The sequence below is a fragment of the Cucumis sativus genome, chromosome 7 (assembly GCF_000004075.3).
Source record: "Cucumis sativus cultivar 9930 chromosome 7, Cucumber_9930_V3, whole genome shotgun sequence".
Lineage (NCBI taxonomy): Eukaryota > Viridiplantae > Streptophyta > Magnoliopsida > Cucurbitales > Cucurbitaceae > Cucumis > Cucumis sativus.
Genome location: NC_026661.2, coordinates 616,713 through 637,429, shown reverse-complemented (window position 1 = coordinate 637,429; position 20,717 = coordinate 616,713). Strand labels below are relative to the sequence as shown.

General features: G+C 27.7%; 2 protein-coding genes across 2 annotated transcripts; one reads left to right on the top strand and one right to left on the bottom strand.

The window, feature by feature from the left end:
- The first annotated feature begins 5,691 nt into the window (after nt 1-5,691).
- LOC101203330 (auxin-responsive protein SAUR50) lies at nt 5,692-6,563 on the top strand. The gene has a single exon (XM_004144780.3). The coding sequence runs from the start codon at nt 5,904-5,906 to the stop codon at nt 6,201-6,203; it is 300 nt and encodes a 99-aa protein (XP_004144828.1). The 5' UTR covers nt 5,692-5,903; the 3' UTR covers nt 6,204-6,563.
- An 8,861-nt stretch (nt 6,564-15,424) lies between these two features.
- On the bottom strand, nt 15,425-16,385 carry LOC101203091 (indole-3-acetic acid-induced protein ARG7). Its single transcript, XM_004144779.3, has one exon. It carries the CDS (start codon nt 16,211-16,213, stop codon nt 15,758-15,760), a length of 456 nt encoding a protein of 151 aa, XP_004144827.1. The 5' UTR covers nt 16,214-16,385; the 3' UTR covers nt 15,425-15,757.
- Nucleotides 16,386-20,717: the final 4,332 nt, after the last annotated feature.

Below are 20,717 nucleotides of genomic sequence, written 5' to 3'. Positions count from 1 at the left end.
ATTTTAACTTTGTAAAATTAAGAGTAGAAGGTTTAGGTGGAGAGAGATATTTTAAAAGCTTAGGTATGATAGTATAGTATAGTATAGTATATGAGAAAAGAAGAAAAAGAAAAGAAAAGAAAAGAAAAAGGATGGGAGATATAAATGAGAATATGTACGTAGAGGAGAGAGGGTAACGTGGGCTTCATGTGCCAAACAAAAGTGTTGTCAATATCAAACCAAATAAGTAATCAAATTTAAACTCCCATTGCCCCCTTCTTCTATTTCCACCACCCATTTCCCCCTTTTCTTTTCTTTTTTTCTCAAAATAAATTCAATTTGTGGGCCAACTTCATCAAAATGATACAAACTTTTCATTCCTCCTTTACATGTTACAAATTATTACTCTTCATTATTGTTGTTTTAACCTTCTTCTTTTTATGGTTAAAGGGGGTTCTTACTTTTCTTTTTAACCACCCCGAGGTTATTTATGTTATTGATGATTTTGGATTGCAATGCATAATCCGCAAAAAAAAAACAAGAATAGAAGCAAGATGATGAGGCTAAAGAAAATAACTAAATTTGGGCTAAAAGTACCACTATAACACCAAAACGAGGCTAAAAAAAGGTTAAACTAGGGCTTGACTCAAGCTAATGTGCTCAAACTCGACAAACTCAATCAATTGAGTCTAACAAGACATGCATGTGCATGCCTAGACTTAAAAATATCATTATTATACGAGACCAAAATAAGTATAGAAGAGGTTGTTTGGTCTCTACCGCGGCCAAATCTAGAAAAATGGAAAATAATTAAGACATGCATCACGATGAGATATAAAGAGTTATCTTAATATAACTCTAAAGTGTAGTTCAAATGCCTATGATGAAAATAGATTGATCATAATAACAATAAAGATGGTTATAAGAAGGTGCAAATACATCGTCTTTATTCAATAGAAGGTTTATCTTGGTCTTAAATCATCAATAATTCACCCAAGAGCTTAAATCAATAGGTGTTGAAGACAAATTCAATTACATATCACTAACACTTTGAAGGTAGTAAAAAGAAGAAAATCAAGAGACTTAATTGTATTGATAAGTTACTGATCCAAGTCAATCCAACCTATACAAAATCGGTACATAAAAGAAGATGAATCCATGTATTTTTGAGTGAATATATTAATATTTCAAGACATAACAGAAAAGTTATAAAAGTGCACAAACTTTTAGAGAGTTTCATCGAATTAACATTTAAAACATAGTAAAAAAGAGCAAATTCATCTATACCGCCTTAAATGGATGATAACCAAAGTGGACAAAATTGTACCAACAAAAAAAGATAATCAGAAATAGGTGAGGTTTTACATTATTGGAGTGAGATTCTGAAGCCACACCAAAGGTGAATTAGAAAAATAGAAATTGTATATTGGTCATATGTATGGTGTAAGAAGAAAGGCATGTGAGTATGTGAGGGATGAGTTTTGGCTCTCTCTCTCTTTTTTGCATGAAAAATTATTGCATTTTTCAGAAGAGAAGAAACACGCACACACACACACACAACCACAACACAGCATATAATGAAAAAGGAAAGAAGATGATAAAAAAAAAACACATAAATTTGAAGGACATTTGCCGTATCAATTACAAAACAATCACAAAATTACAAACCCCCTTTTTCTCTTCTTTTTGTAGATGGGATGTGAGCCTCAGAACATGAAAGAAAGAGAAAGATATAACTATCAAAGTTTTGCTGTAAATGGGGCGGGGCAGGGACGAGGACGATGACGATGTGCATCATTTACAAACGTACTACGTCAAAAACAAGCTCATGTTTGGTTATAATTGTTCAATTTTGTGGCTCAAATTCAGCAGGGACCATATATGATTGAGAAGAATGAGAGAATCCCTTCCTATTTTTTGAGATATAGTTTGATTATTATGAGATTTCCTTAATGGTTTTAATGTGTTTAGAACCCACCTAAGATCTTTTAAAGACCATTTTCTTTTGCTCATTTCAATTTGTCCTTATATACATAATACTTTATATTGCATATATCACTGGATTAATTCTGTCCTATTTAGTACTACAATCTATCAATAACTTGAATTCTTTTGATTATTAATTATCGTCATATATATATTCCACGATATGATTTGATCACAGTATGATTTGATCATCAATTGACTTTGGGTCAACGTTTTAGGTACACTTAAAATTTCATTGACTTTGGATCAACGTTTTAGGTACACTCAAAATTTACACTTACATCGTCTTAAATTATCAATTAATCTAAAATTTTAAGTTAATATGCTAGGTTAAATTTTAATTTTAGTCTCTATAATCAATTTTAGTTTATATTTTTTTTGTTTAATTTTAGTAATTGTATATTTCAAATAAATCTTAAATTTAGTTTTGAGTTTATGGTTGAATTTTTATATATAAAAAAGATTTTTTTTTGTCATGATCTATAACATTTTTACTTTAAATTTTAAAAACACATATATTTACATATTTTATTTTTCTTTGGATTAAAATTATTGTTATTACTTAATCAATTTGGTTACAAATTAACTTTGAAGGATTAAATGTTAATATTTATTGAAAGTTGTACAAGGACTAAAACTGAACGATGAGGACCAAGATGATATTTCAACACTCCCTTGAGTACTTGTGGGGGATAGTAATTGATGAAAATTTGTCGAAGGCCTGTCAAGTGGAATTAAATATGAATTCCAAGAGAAATGACTTTACATAGGACTGAACCCATAACCTTATGTTGTAATATCAAGTTAAATCATTAATAACCAAAAGAAGTAAGTTGAAATGATAAATTTAATAGTGTAAAATAAAATTGTTAATAATTGTAACTCTCTCAAATAAACCTACAAATATAACAAAATTTTAGATTTTATCGATTATAACATTATATATTTGTCTATAATATGAAAATTTGTTATATTTTTTTTTTATTCTTTTGACAATACAAGACGTGAATATGTAATCTGAAAGTGTGAAGGTATATATTAAAAAATTGAAATAGACACAATAATAATTTGAACATATATAATGTACTATATAGGACAACCCCCCTTCATTGATAGAAATAATTATGCCAGCTATCCCTATGATTTGCCTTCTTCTATTAGGGAACTCCAATAGATATAGACATAGAGGGAGGTGGACACATTTATGTGGATCATAGTGAATGCTATAAACACTAACAATAGTGTGTGTGACAATCTCATTTATTATTGTATCTCAACAATTTATCTCAATCTTACCAAATTAAAACTCTCTCCCAATTAGGTGCACCTAAATTTAATTTCTTTCAACCAAGATATATAAATATATATATATAGCAACTCTACATTAGATCATTAGATGTTGTTGATAAATTTAAAGATTAAATAATTATGGGTACATTTGGGAGTGATTTGTGTTACATTTATACTAATGGTGTTTTAAGGTTTGATTTTTTCTATAACTTTTTTTCTTCTTTTTTACAATGTGTGGAGTGTGGAATTAATTTTGAAATTTGACAAACATAAATTATGACTATTGAACTATACCCATATGATATATTTATTTAAGAAACATTATTCGTTTAATTAATTCCATCTTCTTGTCACGTTTGATTAAAAAGAAAACATTAATACAAAATAATACTGTTGCATGCTGACAATTTTTGGTGTGAAGTTATTTTCTTTTAGACTGCAGACAAATAAAAAATAGTATACATTAATTTGTTATAAATTTCTCTTCCTATTTATTGTCACGTTTACATTAAATTTACAAATATAAATAATTTTAGTCATTAATGGCAGTCTAAAAAAATATATATACGTAGGGACATACAAATTCAAAACAATAAGTTTCTTTCTATGATGTCAAATTCAAATTGAATATAATCACCCTCCCTACTAAGATCAATTATTTAATAATTAAATTCACATAAATTTTTAGGCAGAAATGATATTCAAAATAAGGGTTCGGGTTCCCATATTGAAACACAAGTGTTTTTCTCCATTTTAATACCACTACTTATTTTGAAAAGAGAAAGAAGAATAAAGACTAATACTTCATGAGATAAAAGAAGGATAAATGAAGTCCATATATATAGACTACAATAATTACCCAACTTGCAACAATGTGATGTTTGATCAATATCTTTTGTATGCCTTTTCTTCTTCTTCTTCTTCTTTAGCAATTAAAAAAGCCACTTTTAACTTCAATAATAATCATGGAATTAAAAGAGGGTTGAATTTCTATTTTTTTTATTATTATTTATATATATTTGTTTAGTAAATAAGAGTGTAGAGTGAGATAGACATAAAATATGGATAGTGAAAAAGAAGAAAAGAATAATTGAAAAGAAACAAATGGGTAACATGGGTGAAGATGTTGAATTAATGATAGTTTGAAAAGGAAAAGAGAGAAGGTATACTTTTGTCTTTTCAACACATAAATTGATAAATATAAATAAAATCCATTTAGCCTTACAAACTTTGAAGTTTTCTTTGGCCCTACTTTCTTTTAATAACTCACACTCTCTCAATACCCCACTTCTTCTTCAATCAAATGAATCACCCAACAATCTTTTCTTTTCTAATATGTTCTCCACTAATTTTACTTTACAACATGTATTTTTACAGTAAAGAAAGAAATGTAGAATATGATTTCAATTTTGATTGTTTTAGTGAATTCATCGTCATATCCAACTATGTTTGATTTAAACTTAAGCTTTAAGCTTTATTTGTGCAGCTGAATTTTAAATTATGAGTTCTAATAAAGTTCGTGGGATTGTTTATTTGGAGACATGTTAAATGTTGAGGAATAATTAAAAGAGGAAGAGAGAAGAGTAATTTGGAAGGCAATCTACAATTGGTTGTTATAATTTAGTACATTATCGACAATGATCCGTGCATTATTTTAGGTTATACTTTTATTAAATCGTGTCAACATCACAATTTCTTTTTTACTTTTTTGTAATCTTTTGTTGTGTGTGATTAGAGCGAGATGCTCAACCATTTATACACATTTTGAGATGCAATGATAAAAGCTCACAAAAGTAGAAAAAGATGTTTCCTTACCTTTTTCATTTAGAATATTCATTAATACAACCTAATAATGGACCAAAATTAAAATATCATCACAAAAAGACTTAAATAAAAAATATACAAAACATTTATGGAATATATTTACGAATTTTGTTTGAAAATATATCAACTTTTTTTTTTTTTTTTTTGTCAAAAAGTTGATAGTTCTCAATATTACACAACACATCTTCGTTCAAACGTAAAAAAAAACACTGACACATTACTAATATAACATCCAAATAATAAAATATTTATTTACTATTTTATAGAGTTATTTTCTTCAAATATAATAAAATGATATAACTTATTTATAATATAATAAAAATTTATTGTCAAATAACAATTGAAATTGATAGACATTTATGAAGATTGTGACATATAGTTACTATAGTTGAAAATTATTTAAACCATTACTCCAATTTAAATATATTTAATATTTTATATAATTTGACTAAAAATATTGATGAACATTTTGATAGAAATTAAAAATGATAGTTCCATCAACAACCTAATTATTAAAAAAAAAATGACGTTAGAAATAAAAATAAAACTAAAGAAAAAGAAAATATCAAGAGAAGTAATTAAAGAAGAAGCAGAGCCACAGAGAAGAGAAAAAAGAAAAAACAGAGGGGGTCCCCATTTGTCATTTGGAGGTCCAACAATGGCGACTTCACCCCATTGCCATGGCTCCCACCTTCTTCTTCTTCTTCTTCTTCTTCTTCTCTCTCTCTCTCTCTCTTAGTACAATTTCCGTGCTCTCTCCATAAATACCCAACTCTATATTCCCAATCCCTTTCCAAATCGGACCCGAAAAACCTCCCCCAAAAATGGCCATTCCCAAACCCACCGCCCTCAAGCAAATCGTCAAGCGCTGCTCCAGTCTAGGCCGAAAACAAGATCCCACAGCCACTCCCCCGGCCTACGACGGCGTTCCCAAGGGACATTTCGCCGTCTATGTCGGCCAAAATCGGAGCCGATATGTCGTCCCCATCTCGCTCTTGACTCACCCCGATTTCCAATGCCTTCTCCGCCTTGCAGAGGAGGAATTCGGGTTTCGCCACCATATGGGCCTTACTATTCCTTGTGAAGAGGTGGTTTTCCGGTCACTCACCGCCGCTCTCAAATGAACCCACCACCCCCCCAAATTGCACACATTCCTCTTCATTTTTTTTTTTAAATTGTAATTTTAGTATTGAATTTTTTTTTTACCCTTTTTGATTTGGGTTGAATTTTTTTTACCCTTTTTGTTGGGTATTTTTTTTGGTGGTATGATGACTACTTTTGACTTGATGAACCAAACTCCAAACTCCAAAGAAAAAGGGGTAAAATGGGGTTTGTGTATTATTATTGTATAAATATTTACTAGTGTCATGGCATGTGAGATTTTCCTCATAGTGGTGGAAATATTGGTTCCTTTACACACACCCTATGAGAGATGTATTCTATATTTACAAATCCAAATCTCTACAAATTTCTTTCTCTTTTAATTCCCTTTTTCTTTTCTTCTATTATATATATACTCCCTCCACATTATTCTATTATTAAATTCGAGACGAAAGCATGTCATTCTCTTGTTCAAACAATCCATACTTAAATCATACCCTTAATTTGAAGATATGATGTCATAACCGATTCAAATTAAGTCATGATGTTTTATATATAAAACTATAGTAAAAATAAAAATATAACACAAAATATTGATTACTTAAATTATGTTATTCTTTATTATTTTATGAAAGCTACGTTTAAATAATTAGATTCTAAATTTAACAAATTAAAGTAAGAAATTTGGGTATGTATATACTATTTTTGTAGAGACAAACACCTAAACACCTAGGAATAAAGAAGATTAAGGTAGAAAAGTAATAAAGCAAGGACTAGAATTATTGCTTTTTAAAAGTTTAGATAAAAAGAATATACATTCTAAAAATTGCTTAATTAAAATAAAAGTTTAATAACACAAACTAATATTTTGAATGGCTAAGAATCTAAAGAGAAATGTACTAAAAGAACATTAAAAGAGAAAACATTAATTAAACTTTATTGATATAGTATTTGACAACAACAAAAATTGCATTAAATGATGAACTTAAAAATTGTGAACCAAAGTTTAGTTCAATCATTGTATATTTTTACGGTTCAAGTTATTCATGTTGATGTTAGAAACTTAGAACTAAGAAAAAATTAACAAAAATAAATTGGCTGATTTTGAGGGGCAAAACTATTATTATTATTTATCTTAGGGACAATAATTAATAATAAAGAGACAAAAGAAATGGAACTTTTTTTCTTTCTTTTTAATCTTTTTTCATTTGGAAGAGTCGGTGGAAGAGATTGATGTTATGTTGTTCAATTCCCACCAATTAAGCCCATGATTGTTACTATTTTCCAAATATATATATGTGTGTGTTTTTCAATATATTATATTTTTGTTTGTCTTTACATCCTAGTCTTTTAATAGCATTAATAAAAAGAAAAAAAAAATTAAAAATGAGATATAGAATAGAATTTATTGGACAAAGATACCAAATCAATTATCGTTATTGTAAAAGAAGTCAATAGTCGTTAATTCACACCCTCTGGACAAAAGTTGATGGAAGCCGATAATCAAAAATTAGAACAATGGTTGTTTATAATAGAATATTCGTGCCACATTTCTAACTCTTACTAGTTTATGGTGAAAAGCTAACTTATTGTTCATCCGAATTATACGCATGTAGTTGATAAGGAAAAAAAAACCCTTAAATTATACATCTATATATAACGAAAATCACGAAAAGAATCAAGAAAAAATGGAAGACGTGTTTGCATACGTCACACACCAAGTCGTTTAAATGTAAACATATTTATAATTTATTACTTCACATTGAAACAAAATTCAATCAACGTCAACATTGAAGAAGTTAATAAGAATATTGCATGCATATACTTAAAGAGATTAAAACATCAAGATGTGTTAGCATTTTCAAACGAACCTCCATACTGATCTTTTCCATTTTCCATCATTCCCATATAGTTAAACTATTTATTATATTAAGAAGAAGAAGAGGAAACCTCCATTACTGATGGAAAGTTGAAGAATGGTGTTTTTATTTGATTTATTTTTAAGGAGACATTAAATGAAAATTGATGGACATGTGGTGGTGGAACCAATTAGTGTATAAATGGGGGGACTGAGTTTGATAGAACAAATCTCTGCCATTTTCTTTGAAGAATCAAAGGACCAGTTGGGACAACAAAAGCCTTGGCCTTAGGGTTTTTGCTTTTCTTCTCTTCTTATATGGTCCTTACCTATTATATTATATTGTATTATTTACTCCTCAACCACACCTCTCTCTCTCTCTCTCTCTCTCTCTCTCTCTCTTCTTTACCTATCTATCTCTGTTTTTGTTCGAGTAATTTAATTTCCCTCTCATTCTATCCACAAATTTCTTACGGGTCTCTCCTACTATTCTATTTAATAACAATTTTGTTTTCGTTGCGGTGAGTCATTCACGTTTCATATCACATTCCTATATATATTAAGTTTTCATACTATTTTAAATTGTCAAATCGCTTGTATATATATTTCTTGAAACGTCTTGAATTTGTTATTATAATCTAATGTTACGAACAACCAAAGGTTTAGAGAAGTGCAATATCTAAGCTTTCTCAACCCTAGTGGCAGCACATGCACCGTTTGTATTCTAAAAACATTACTTCTAATAATGTTAATGTTCTCCCTCAAGCATATTGGTAGTAAACTATGTATATTTGTGTGTTAATATCTCTATTACGTATTTACTTGTGATTTTGTAAAAATATTTTCTTGTCAAAAGTTTAATAATTTTAAACTTTGACAACATATAGATATTTGCATGCATACACGCGTACATGGATTCAATATTGATACGAGAGTAAATTAACACTTTTATTATATCATTAAAAAAAATTCATATAAAGTATAACAAAAATGTCAGACAAAATATTATTAATTTAGATTCAATATATAACTATAACAAATTATTTCAACTTAATTATTTTGAAAGAGTAAAAAATACTTATCTATTAATTTAAATATTTTTCATTTATCTTTTTTATATGTTTAGAGCTATATTGGGTTTTGATACGAAAACGAAAACACGTTTTTAAATGGTCAAATTTCTCGTATATATTTTTTCTAGGAAAGTTTAATTTTAAAGTTGGATGAAAATGTAAATAATTACAAATATTATAGATTCAAATACGGGTAGATGGACTATTATATTGTTGAAAAAAAATTCTATCAAATATGAGAAAAGTGTCGACAAAATATCATTAATGTTGTTATAGACTCATATTGAACGATAATAGAATTATGAATTTAATAATAATAAAGAAATGTGTTATTTTGAATTTCTTTTATTCATTTACCACCGTTTTTGTATTTTATTATATTTCATATTCCTTTAATAATATTTTTTGTCCAATTCCTTTTTTATCTATTTTAATTTGGGTTAAAAATACTTTCTATACCCTAAAATATCCAATCAAGTTTTGTTTTATGTTTTTCACCGCATAAATATGTAATTTTAAAAGATAATTCAAATTCTATTTTTGAAGACCATTTTTAAATCTTGTGATAAAAATCTTTATTTATTTGATAGAATTTAGAAGGTAATTGTTACACTAAAAAACTTAACTTATTTGTTTAAACCAATTTTTTTTAAAAAAAATAATCTTTTAAAATGTCTCGACAACCATTATGTCTTATCGCAAACCTTTAGTTCACGATAATTATAAAAATAAAATTTTAACTTCATGGTCATTTTTAACAAAAAAGAAAAAAAGAAAAAAAGAGAGAGCAGTGGTTAATTATGCAGAAGAAAATAAGGAAAGGGTAAGAATTAAATAAGATGGGGACAAGATGTCTAAAGCAAATATATATATATATATGATTTTTAATGTAAAGAAGTATTTCAAATCAGCTTTCAGATCAAAAGTGCTGGAAATTTTATTGTAATACTCTTTTATTTTCCAGTTGTCTTCATGTTCTTTCTCCATTTTTGTCCATCCTCCTCCATTGTCCCACCCCCCCCTCCATATATGTATATGTACTACACCATTTTTAATATCCACTACTTTTTTCTTTATATTTTTATATATATAAATTCATTTTCAATCCTAAGGTATTGATTCCACGATTCAAATATATATATATATATGTGTGTGTGTGTGTGTGTGTGTGTGTTTCTTAACAATATACTAAGGATGAATTGATATCTCTACCTCTAACATTTCTTAATTAAAAAAGAAAAGAAAAGAAAAGAAAGCATAATTCTACTAGCATGCAATTAGTTTGTAAAAACAATATTATAAGAAAAGGAGAAGAAAAAGAAAGGAAAGATTTGAAATAGAGTAGAACAGAATGAAAATTCCAAGTCAAGGATGGCACCTAAAATATAAAAATTGATGAGGTTGGTTAGGGTTTGGATAAGGTACTTAATATCATGATATATATTGCATGTGCTTCTATGTACCTTTTCTTTGACTCTTACCTTTTTTCCTTCTCCTAATCAACTCATTAATTCTTTCATTTTGTTGAGTGAGAAGTTTTTCGTCTTCTTCTTTTTTCTTTCTTTGGCTTTAGGGTTTGGGTGCCAAATTTGGCCCTCACAATTTGGACAATATGTCCCACACAATTGTACAAGTTTGCATCAGCACACAGAATCATATATTAAAAAAATCTACTGAAGATAAAGGTGAAGAATGAGCTCTAGATTATATATTGTTTCTTCTATGCTAAAACTTTATATGGACAACACATTTCTAACTGACGACGTTGATTGATAGACAAAGTAAAACTTTGTCTATTCATTTATTCAATATAATTAAATTAAATGCTATAGTTAATGTTTTATGTAAAAATATTCCTTTATTTTAATTAATTCATTGGTATAACTTTATATTAAATAAAACTATATCTAATTAGTAATTTGTTACCACATTAATGGTTCTGCTACATCTAATTAAGTAATTATTTAATTTTAATTTCTATCGTACAAAAAGTCCCATAAATTAGTTATGATGCATATCTAAACAAATGCAATAATGATTGTAGACAATAAAATTTCATATATCTAATATCTATACCCATGAGACACCATGTGTAATCCAAAACCGTTTATAAAGAATTGAGATTTACCAATATGCTACTTAATATAGTATACCATATTTTGGTTACCATTTTTGAGTTATATCTTTTTGTTTTTGGATTGAATATCCATTTATTTATGAATTTCACTAGTTCTAATACTAGCTATACCAAATAACATAGTGCTCTATCTCCAAGTCAATGAATAATATAAGGAGTAGATAATGTATCTTTAAGAAATAATAACGAACTCATTTTAAGATTGAGTAAGAAATGGATCGATCCTCGATCATTATTTGGATATAATTTTTTTCCCCAATTGTGAATTAGAGAATAGGATTGGAGAAGTATGTGTGGAGTATAATATATATATATTTACTTGAAAGATGTTTAATTTGATAGAGTGGAAGGTTGGATATTTATTTGACTTTGTTTTAATTAATCTTAAAAATAGAAAAAGAATATAGTAATAAAGAAAAATGCAACACATTGATGAAGGTTTAATTAAATATAAAGTTGTGTGTAATTTATAATATATATGAATAGAAAAATGAATGAGAGATGATGATGAAGAGAGAATGAGAAGGAAGAGGGGGTTTGTGTGTGGGGTTTTGTTTTGATGAGGAGAAAAGGCAAAGAACCTCATTGCATTGATGCCCTTCCATTTGTGCCTATTTATTTATACATGCAAAGAGGAAACCCAAGAAAATGGGTAGGGTATCCCTTGTCTCTTTTCCTATATGTTTTCCATATCTTTATTTTAGTTCTCTCTTCTTTGTCAACCTTTGCATCCTCTCTCCCTCCCTCCTCCTCCTCTTTCAATCTATTATATTTAACCTAATCTTTGTCTCAATATATTTCATTACTATTAAATTTTCATATATATATATTCATCGTATCCCTACGTTTTCATATATGCTCAACATATATATATATATATATATATATATATATATATATATATATATATATATATATATATATGAATTATATGATTGGATACATATTTCCTTTATATCATAGAAAAATCCACGAAACATATAAATAATAACAAGAAAATCTTACTGATGTAATACTATTATAATATAAATAATAGAAATGTCAACTTGTTTAAAAATCATAAAACCTAATTTATTTATTAATTTAAATTTATTTTTGTGAGATCTTTCTTTTTAGAATTATTTTCATAATTATATCCATCAAATATTGATCGTAAAATTAAAGGCATTGATATTTTCATCGGCGTTGACATTTTAAACCTTGATTTAATGATCAACTGGTTAAGATTTGTATTCTCTCAACCAAACATCGAGTTTTCAAATCTCCATCCCAAAACTTCAAAAACAAATAACAACGTACCACTAGCAATCATCTTTTGACATATATAATACCTATTAGGACACAAATCACTTTCTTCAAGGTTTTGACTACTCATGCATTGTTTCAACTCGTAAGTTTAAAGGCACAAACTCATTTTAATTATAGTGTACGTTTTGGAGTTTATAACTTTATTGAACTTTTCAAATGTATGTGATTATAATATGGGATCAAGTTCGAGATCAAATGTTGAGTTCCTCTATTGGAGATACACAAATATTATAAAGTGTACCTTAATTATGTATAAGAATATTGTAAGGTAAGAGTGAGTTATTATGAAAGCAAAAGGGACCCTCTTATTAAGAAGGTTTAAATGTTTGGCTTTTGAAAGGAGAGGGCCATAGAAAAGCCTCAAAGTCCAACACAAGAGGGCCTAATTAACAGCTCATTCAATCTCAAAACATAGCTGGTTTCAGCCCAATTTATACACAAATTGACCCCTCAATTCTTTTTCTATTTAATTAGTTTTAATCCCCTAATTAAAATTGCTTTATATATGTTCATATGAAGTGGGACTGCCAAATGGACCAAACAACCTAAGGCCATTGCTTTTCATTTCAATTATCTTATTTTAGTTCATTATTATTATTTTCTAATCAATATATATATATATATATATATATTTATTTATGTTTAATGTTTTTCTTCAATCACTTCTTTAATTAAGAGCTAAATTAAATTATGTGATTATACAAAAAATTAAAGTTTCCTCTCAGCTTGCAATAATTTGGGAACATCTCAATCAGCCTGTCAAGATAAAGCTTATCTCCAAAATTAATTAAAATCATAATCTATCAATTTTACCAAAAATTTAATTAAAAAGAAAACACATGAACCTTATCTCCAAAACCAATAATTCAAGCTCTACCTTTCATTAACAAAAGTTAATTAGCATAACTTTTTTAATTTCTTTTTTCTTATAATAAAATTTTAAAACTTTTAATTAATATATATATAAAATATGTTTTTTTTAAGCAATATTGATGATGACTTCATGAAGTAATTCTATAACTATTGGTTCTTTTCAATCTCTATATGCTCATTTCAACATCATAATTGTAATTTAGATATTTATAAACGACCACTCACGTTCTCATGTTGTGTGATTTGGTTATTTGTATGCATAATTTGATAATGAAATGAAATTAAAAAGAAAAAAAGACAATTAAAATAAGTCGTTTGTATTAAATAAATAGATTACTAATATAAAATTTATGATTAAAAGAACTACCTCACCTCTAAACAAATTTGATAAAAATATTTATTATCTAATATAAATAAATTGAAGTTAGTTTAAATATTCAAGAGTTTAGTAAAAATTTAGTTCGAATGTTATTGAATTTATCGGATGGTTCTTATGTCACTATTATAGATAAATGAATATAACTCAATTGACGTAGTCTTTTTGCGATTAGACGAACCATATCTCTATTGGGTTGATTTAGAACGTTGGGTGGGATTAGGCTCATGCCCCCTTCTTTCCTAAGCCCTAATTTGCTTTGGGCTTTGCTCTTTGACCCAAAACTTTTATTCCTTTCTTTCTTCTTTTTAATTATTTAAATGTTGTTAATGTTTCTCTCAATCCAAAATCACATATAATATAATGAGTTTTGAATTTTTAAACACATCTACCTTACCCTTAATTCAAAGTTTGTAACACTTACATTTACTTCAATAAGTAGAAGTGAAAATAGAGACAAAATTGCTCGAACCATGTGATAGATTTGACTGATAAATTAGAAGTATCTTAAGAAATCGTTATTCACATCATTACATCAAAAAGTTGATAAATTAATTCCACGTCAAATATTTTGAAAAGAATATATATTTATATATAAAGCCAAACCGACTTATATTATCGTATGCGTAAGCTTTATTCTTTACTCAAAGTTGTATCATTTTATTTTATTTTTAATTATGTCTCATATTAAAAGTTTGACATGTCTCCATCATACTCATTTACTTAAAATAAAAATCAAAGTCTATATATATTAAGAAAAATAAAAACTTCATTTTCGCTGAAATGAACAATTAATTAATGAAAGGAAAGAGAATATATTTTTTGAAAAAGAAATAAAATGAGTAGTTAGTTAGTGGCTTCCAATGAAGACGGCAGAGAAAGGACAATGATGGCAACACTTTTTTTATACTTCAAATTGCAAAAGTTTAAATTAAACATTACCAATCACTCTAATTTCTTCACTTTCTATGTATGATTCAGACTATCCCAATTCCTATACATTATTACTTTCTTTTTTTTTCTATTGAATTTTCTTCACATCTATTATCTTTCTCTTACCAATAAAATTGTTAGATGTTAATTAGGATTTGAATCACATGCATATACTTAATTATGTAATTGTATACTAATGAACTATTGTTTTGGGGTACAAATTGCTTTTTCAACACCTTCATACCATTCATTTTTATATTGTTGTTGTTATCAAGTAGTAAAAATCTAATATATTATTGTTGTCGTTGTCATTGTTATTATTTTATAAATTATAATAAAAAGAAACTCATACATAGATTCATTAAAAACTACTAATTAACACACCCATATTATTCAAATAATGTTCATGTATCGAATTGTGTGAATTAAGTTGATCAATTAGCAAATGAAGGAGTTGGAATCTCATTCGGAGTGAGTTAAAAAAATTTTCAACCTCTTTTTTCTCAAGTTTATAATAATTGATTTAAACATCTAGTTTCAAGGTCAACAATATAGACTTTTAATCACGTTTATTTTTAGGCAAAACGATCTCATTAGCGAATGAATAGGTAGATATCACATGTGTTTTACAAATAGATTATTTATCATGAAAATTAATGGAAAGGATGAGACAAAATTATGAATTATTCGAAAGACAAGATTAAAAATGTAAGCTTCATTCTTGTAATCGGTGAGAAAAGGCATGACAATGTACATGAAGTAATTAATGAGCTTTTATCCGGTTCGACTCGGGCTGAGGGCTGACTCACCACCCGGTGACCGAGTTAACCCATCTCCTTTATTTGTTTTGAAACAAATAATGATAATTTCTCTCTTTTCATATATTAAAAAAAAAATCAAATTTCAAAAGGAAAAAATAGTAATAATCATAATAATAAGTTAGTCGAATGAGTTGAGTTGAACTCGGCCGATTCATCAGCCCGAGTCGGAATCTTCAGTTAGTCGTCCCTTTCATTTTACTAACAGTAAACCGATTTATCGGCGAAATCAAAAAGCAACGGCCGAGACTCACGGAGGAGACCACTCGGAGAGTCGACGTGGCAGCGGCGACGAATATCCTGAAGATTCAAAAACCGACCCGATTCAGACCGGGAAACGGTCCGAAGAACCTCCTCGAAAACCGACTCCTCACAAGGAATCGCAAGAGGACCTTGGTTCCTGAATCCGTACTCCTCTTCCGCTTGCGAAAGGAGCTTCTGGAAGATTGGATGGTTCAAATAAGTAGCCCGAACCACGAACCTTCTACAACTGCTTCCTACACAGATCGCCACGTGCCCCGCCGGAACATCCGACGGAGCATCACCCGCGCGCCGAGAAGACGCGGTCACTCGAGCCTTCTTCCTCCACCGCTGCAGCATCTGGCGGATGCTCACGATGCGGCGGATGTTGTTGGATTTACCGATTCCGGTCGACATTTTTGCTGGAACTTGAAAATTTTTCTGGGGAAAACGTTGGGAAGTTTTGATTTGGTTCTTGTTGGAGTACTTGGGGGTTTAATTATTCATGTATGTGTGTGTGCACATACACTATATATATATGGAGAGGGAATTGTTGATTTGAGATGGAGAAATGAAAAAGGGTATGAAGTTGGAGATAATTACGAGATCGGTATGTTCTTAATTTTGTAGTCAATCCCATGTGAAGGTGTAAACTTCATTAGACAAAATGATTTAACGTGCAATTAGTTCACTGATCTCTCTCTCTCTCTTTTCTTATTTTATTTTCATTTTCTCTTTCCATTTTCTTAAACTTTCTCTTTATTATTATTCTCTAACGTATTTTATTTTTAGATTAAACTATATCATTTTGTCCTAAATTTCAGTTTATGTATTCCATTTTAATTATGCTTAGTTCTTCTTACTAATTTTCTAACAAAAAAAATTGTTTAAATAATAATCCTATTTTTCAAGTATAAAAATACAAAATTTAAACATATAAATAATAAGGTTGATAAATAATAAAGACTTGATTTTACATCTAACAAGTTTGTGTCTACCAATTTCTCAATGTTTCTTAAAATTCATCAGCTTAGCTCACACAAAATTAAGTGTTTATTACTAATTGGATCTTTAAATTTAGAAAATGTTGATTCATTAAATCATTAAACGGTTTTATCAATTTATTTTTGGTTTCTTTCCAGTTTAGAGCAAACTAAACAAAAAGTTTCATTCATTTGAATATATATTTAAAGTCAGATTGTGAACTTCACTACTTCTAATAGGAACGATTATATTTCCATAAACAACCATGAACAATCATTTTATGATATTTTGTGTTCACTCATATGTTCTTTAGTAAACTATTTTTAGAGGTCACTCAACGTAAAATTGCTTCAAATTAAGCATGAAGTTTCATAATCGTACTTTCATATATATCATTGGAATCACTTTCATTTATATGTGATCTCGACTCATTTGGTACTCTCCTAACTTGGGAGTTATAATTCAACTCTAGCTACTACAAAATAGGAGATTTGGACCATCACTATTTCAAATTTGATAATGATAACTTACGTAATGGTTAGGGATTCAAACTTTCAACCTTTCAATAAAAAGTACATAGTGTTAAGTCAATTAGATTATATTGACTTTGCAATTAGTTTAAGTTTAATTGGAACAATAAGTTGTAGATGACAAATTTGGATCCTCTTTCCTATATTTGAATTGTAATTAAAGAAAATAGAGAGTTATTACCCTTTTAGTTCACAAATTTCTCTGAAGTAAATTTGATTTTTAGTTACTTTTTTATCTACAAATTTTCTCAAAGTATTTAAAATTACCTTAAAACAAGTTTTTAATCATTCATAAACTTACATTTTATAATATAAGAATTATTAAAATAATTTTAAGTGTGTTGTTTAAAATACTTATGAACTCAACCAAAATGATTTGTACTATTTTAAAATCAGTTTCAAATATGTGTTAAGTGTGTATTTATGAATGCCCCACAAAGTGGTAGAGTGAGGTTTGCCTCGATCTTATAAATTTTTGGTCCCTCTTAAATTTCATAGTTTTTTTCTCTCAATATATTTTAAAAAATAAATTAATATTTAATTTCATGAAGAAATCCCCATCTAAATAGTTAATTTTCATTTTTCATGACGAAAAAACTCATCTACAAACATATCACACTATTCTAATCATTAAATTTACTTATATAAAAAAAATCGATTTAAAGTATTGAGATCGATGAAAATGTTGTTTCACATCTTAATATATCTGCATCAAATTCATAAAAATGTAAATACATCGATATATTGATAAAAATTTAATGACACCAATACAAATAATGTTGTGACATGTAAAATAGGTGGATACCGTATATGAATAAGCTTACTTTGACGTTTTGAAGAAATAATAAATATCTTATAAACTTGGTGAAGTAAATTTATTTTATTTTCATAAAAGTGGAACCGTAATAAAAGAAGTCGACTTCAAACATATGAGACAAGGGTTCGATTGGATTGACAAAAGAGAAAAAAAAATACATGTTTTTTTAGAAATTTTCTTTTATTTATAATATAGTATATATCGATGACGTAGACACTTAATTATCTAAATCAACATGATCAAAGAGTGATATTTGGAACTTTGAAAGTGTGACACTTAGTAAAAATTGTTTTAGATTTCAACATCTCTAATTTAAAGACATCTTCTTCTCCAAAATTAAGATATACATTTGAAACAATGACGACTTTCATTATTTCCAATCCTCCATAATCTAAATAGCTTTCATTGTTATTCTATCAAAGTCAACGCTTTCAAATTTTATTATTTTCATCTAATTCTTGAGAGAGTTATATTGTAATGTGAGAATTGATTAGTTAAGTGTTTTAAATTTGTAAATCTACTACTTGAGAGAGTTTTACTTGTCTTGTTCTTCATTTTCAAATCCATTGCTAAAACGGTTGCTCTTAATCCTTAAAAAGAGTCGATTGTGACGATATGATCATGATTCGTGAAAACGATTGAACTTGCTTTTGAACTCGTAAAAAAAGCGGTGTAGCAGTTGTCTCTAATCCGTGGAAAGAGTCAGAACAATAATGATCTCCAGTTTTTTTATAAAATAATTGATTATCCATAGGGTAATCAAAAGGACAGGATAGTGTGTATCAGTCTCTGCAGTGGAAGGAATAGAAAGATAAATGTGTATGCTTTGTGGAACTTTCACAAAGTCTCCATATGTATGTATATATATAATGATAGGTTTACAAAGTTTACACAGAAGTGAGTATCGTATCCTTGTTGAACCTCTATCTTCCAAAGCTTGTGAATTAGTAGTGTGTGTTTTAATACATTTTTTTTTAGTTTTTTAATATATATTTTTATTGTTATTATTATTATTTGAATTATAATAATAATAATCAAATGGGTTGGAGATTATTGAACCTTTAAGTTAAGAAAAGTAATAATCTAAAATTTTATTATATTTTATAAATATTTTCAATAATATTTTGATAAAGTAAATATGGTTTGGGCAAACCATTGGACCACAATATCTTTCACCAAAATTTGTTCGCAAATCGAGGAATTTAATTCCCAATCTTTTACTTTTATTTATGGCTTTCTTTTCCTTTTTCTTTCTTCTTCAAATTTGCATTATTATCATCTCATAATTGAAAGACATTGGTAAATATAAACATCTTTCTTTTATTGGCTATATTTATAACTTCAAATAATTGTCTAACTACATTATTCAAACTCTGAACGGATATATATTCATTTTACATAACATCAATCCAAAACTCAACAACTTATTAAACACAAAATCAATTCCTTCAAAATATACTTAAACTTGATATCTACCTAAAAAGATAAAAAATGTCAAAACATGTTTAAAATAAAATAACAAAATAACAAAGTAATAAAATAATAAAATTATTTACAAAATATAGTAAAAACCATACATTTAAACTCTCTATAATATATTTTAATATTTTGCTATATTTTGTATATAATTTTTTATTGGGTTATCTATTAAGAATTTTTTAAAATTTTCCCCAACTAATAAGTCAGGAATTTAATTTCTTCCACCCAATAAATGATTAAAGAAATAAAATAAAATAGTCATCATGTAAAAGTGAAATAGAAATTCAGTGAATAGAAATGAATGTACAAAAAGATGTACAATCAATTAAGACAAGAAATGTATCCACGAAGAAGAAATGAATAACACAACTACGTGTCTTAATAGATAGACAATACGTGGCATAGCCCTCTCAAACTATAATTAATTAAATACACAATAAAATAATAAAAAAAAAACTAAGAAATCTTTCATCTTAGATTTCACCCATATATGTTTACTTTTACACATTTTTAAATTAGTTTGATAGCAAAAATGATAACTTAGTATTTGATATTACAAACTTTTTTATTCTTTTTAATAATAATTAGAGTTTAGTGTTCAAATAAAAAAAATAAGTAAATTATATAAAGAAAAGGGATTTTTTTATAATAAAAAAATACAACAAAACAGATAAAATATTTAACCAATTTTGAAAATGAAAAAAAGCCCATATACCCACCATGGAAAATATAAAAATGTCTCCGTCAACACGCGATTAATTTGACACTTGTGTGCGTAATATATTTAGTACACTATCTTGTACTAATATCGTTTAGATTGGACGAATTTTTTTAGGATTCCATTGTAAACGATTGTTGATTTGTCTATTCTTTACTACACGATCATTTAGATTTGATTTGTTAAAATCTAAACGGTTTTTCTCAAGATTGTTTAGTAAACTATAGTCTAGATTTGATAGACGTCAAATCTAAATAATTTTTTTTCAAGATTATTTGTCCTAATTTCTTTTAAGATTATTTGTCCCAAATATAAACGTGTTTTAAGTTCCAACCGTTTTTTTTTCAAGATCTTTTATATTTGGTATACGATCTTGAACCAAATAATACAAGG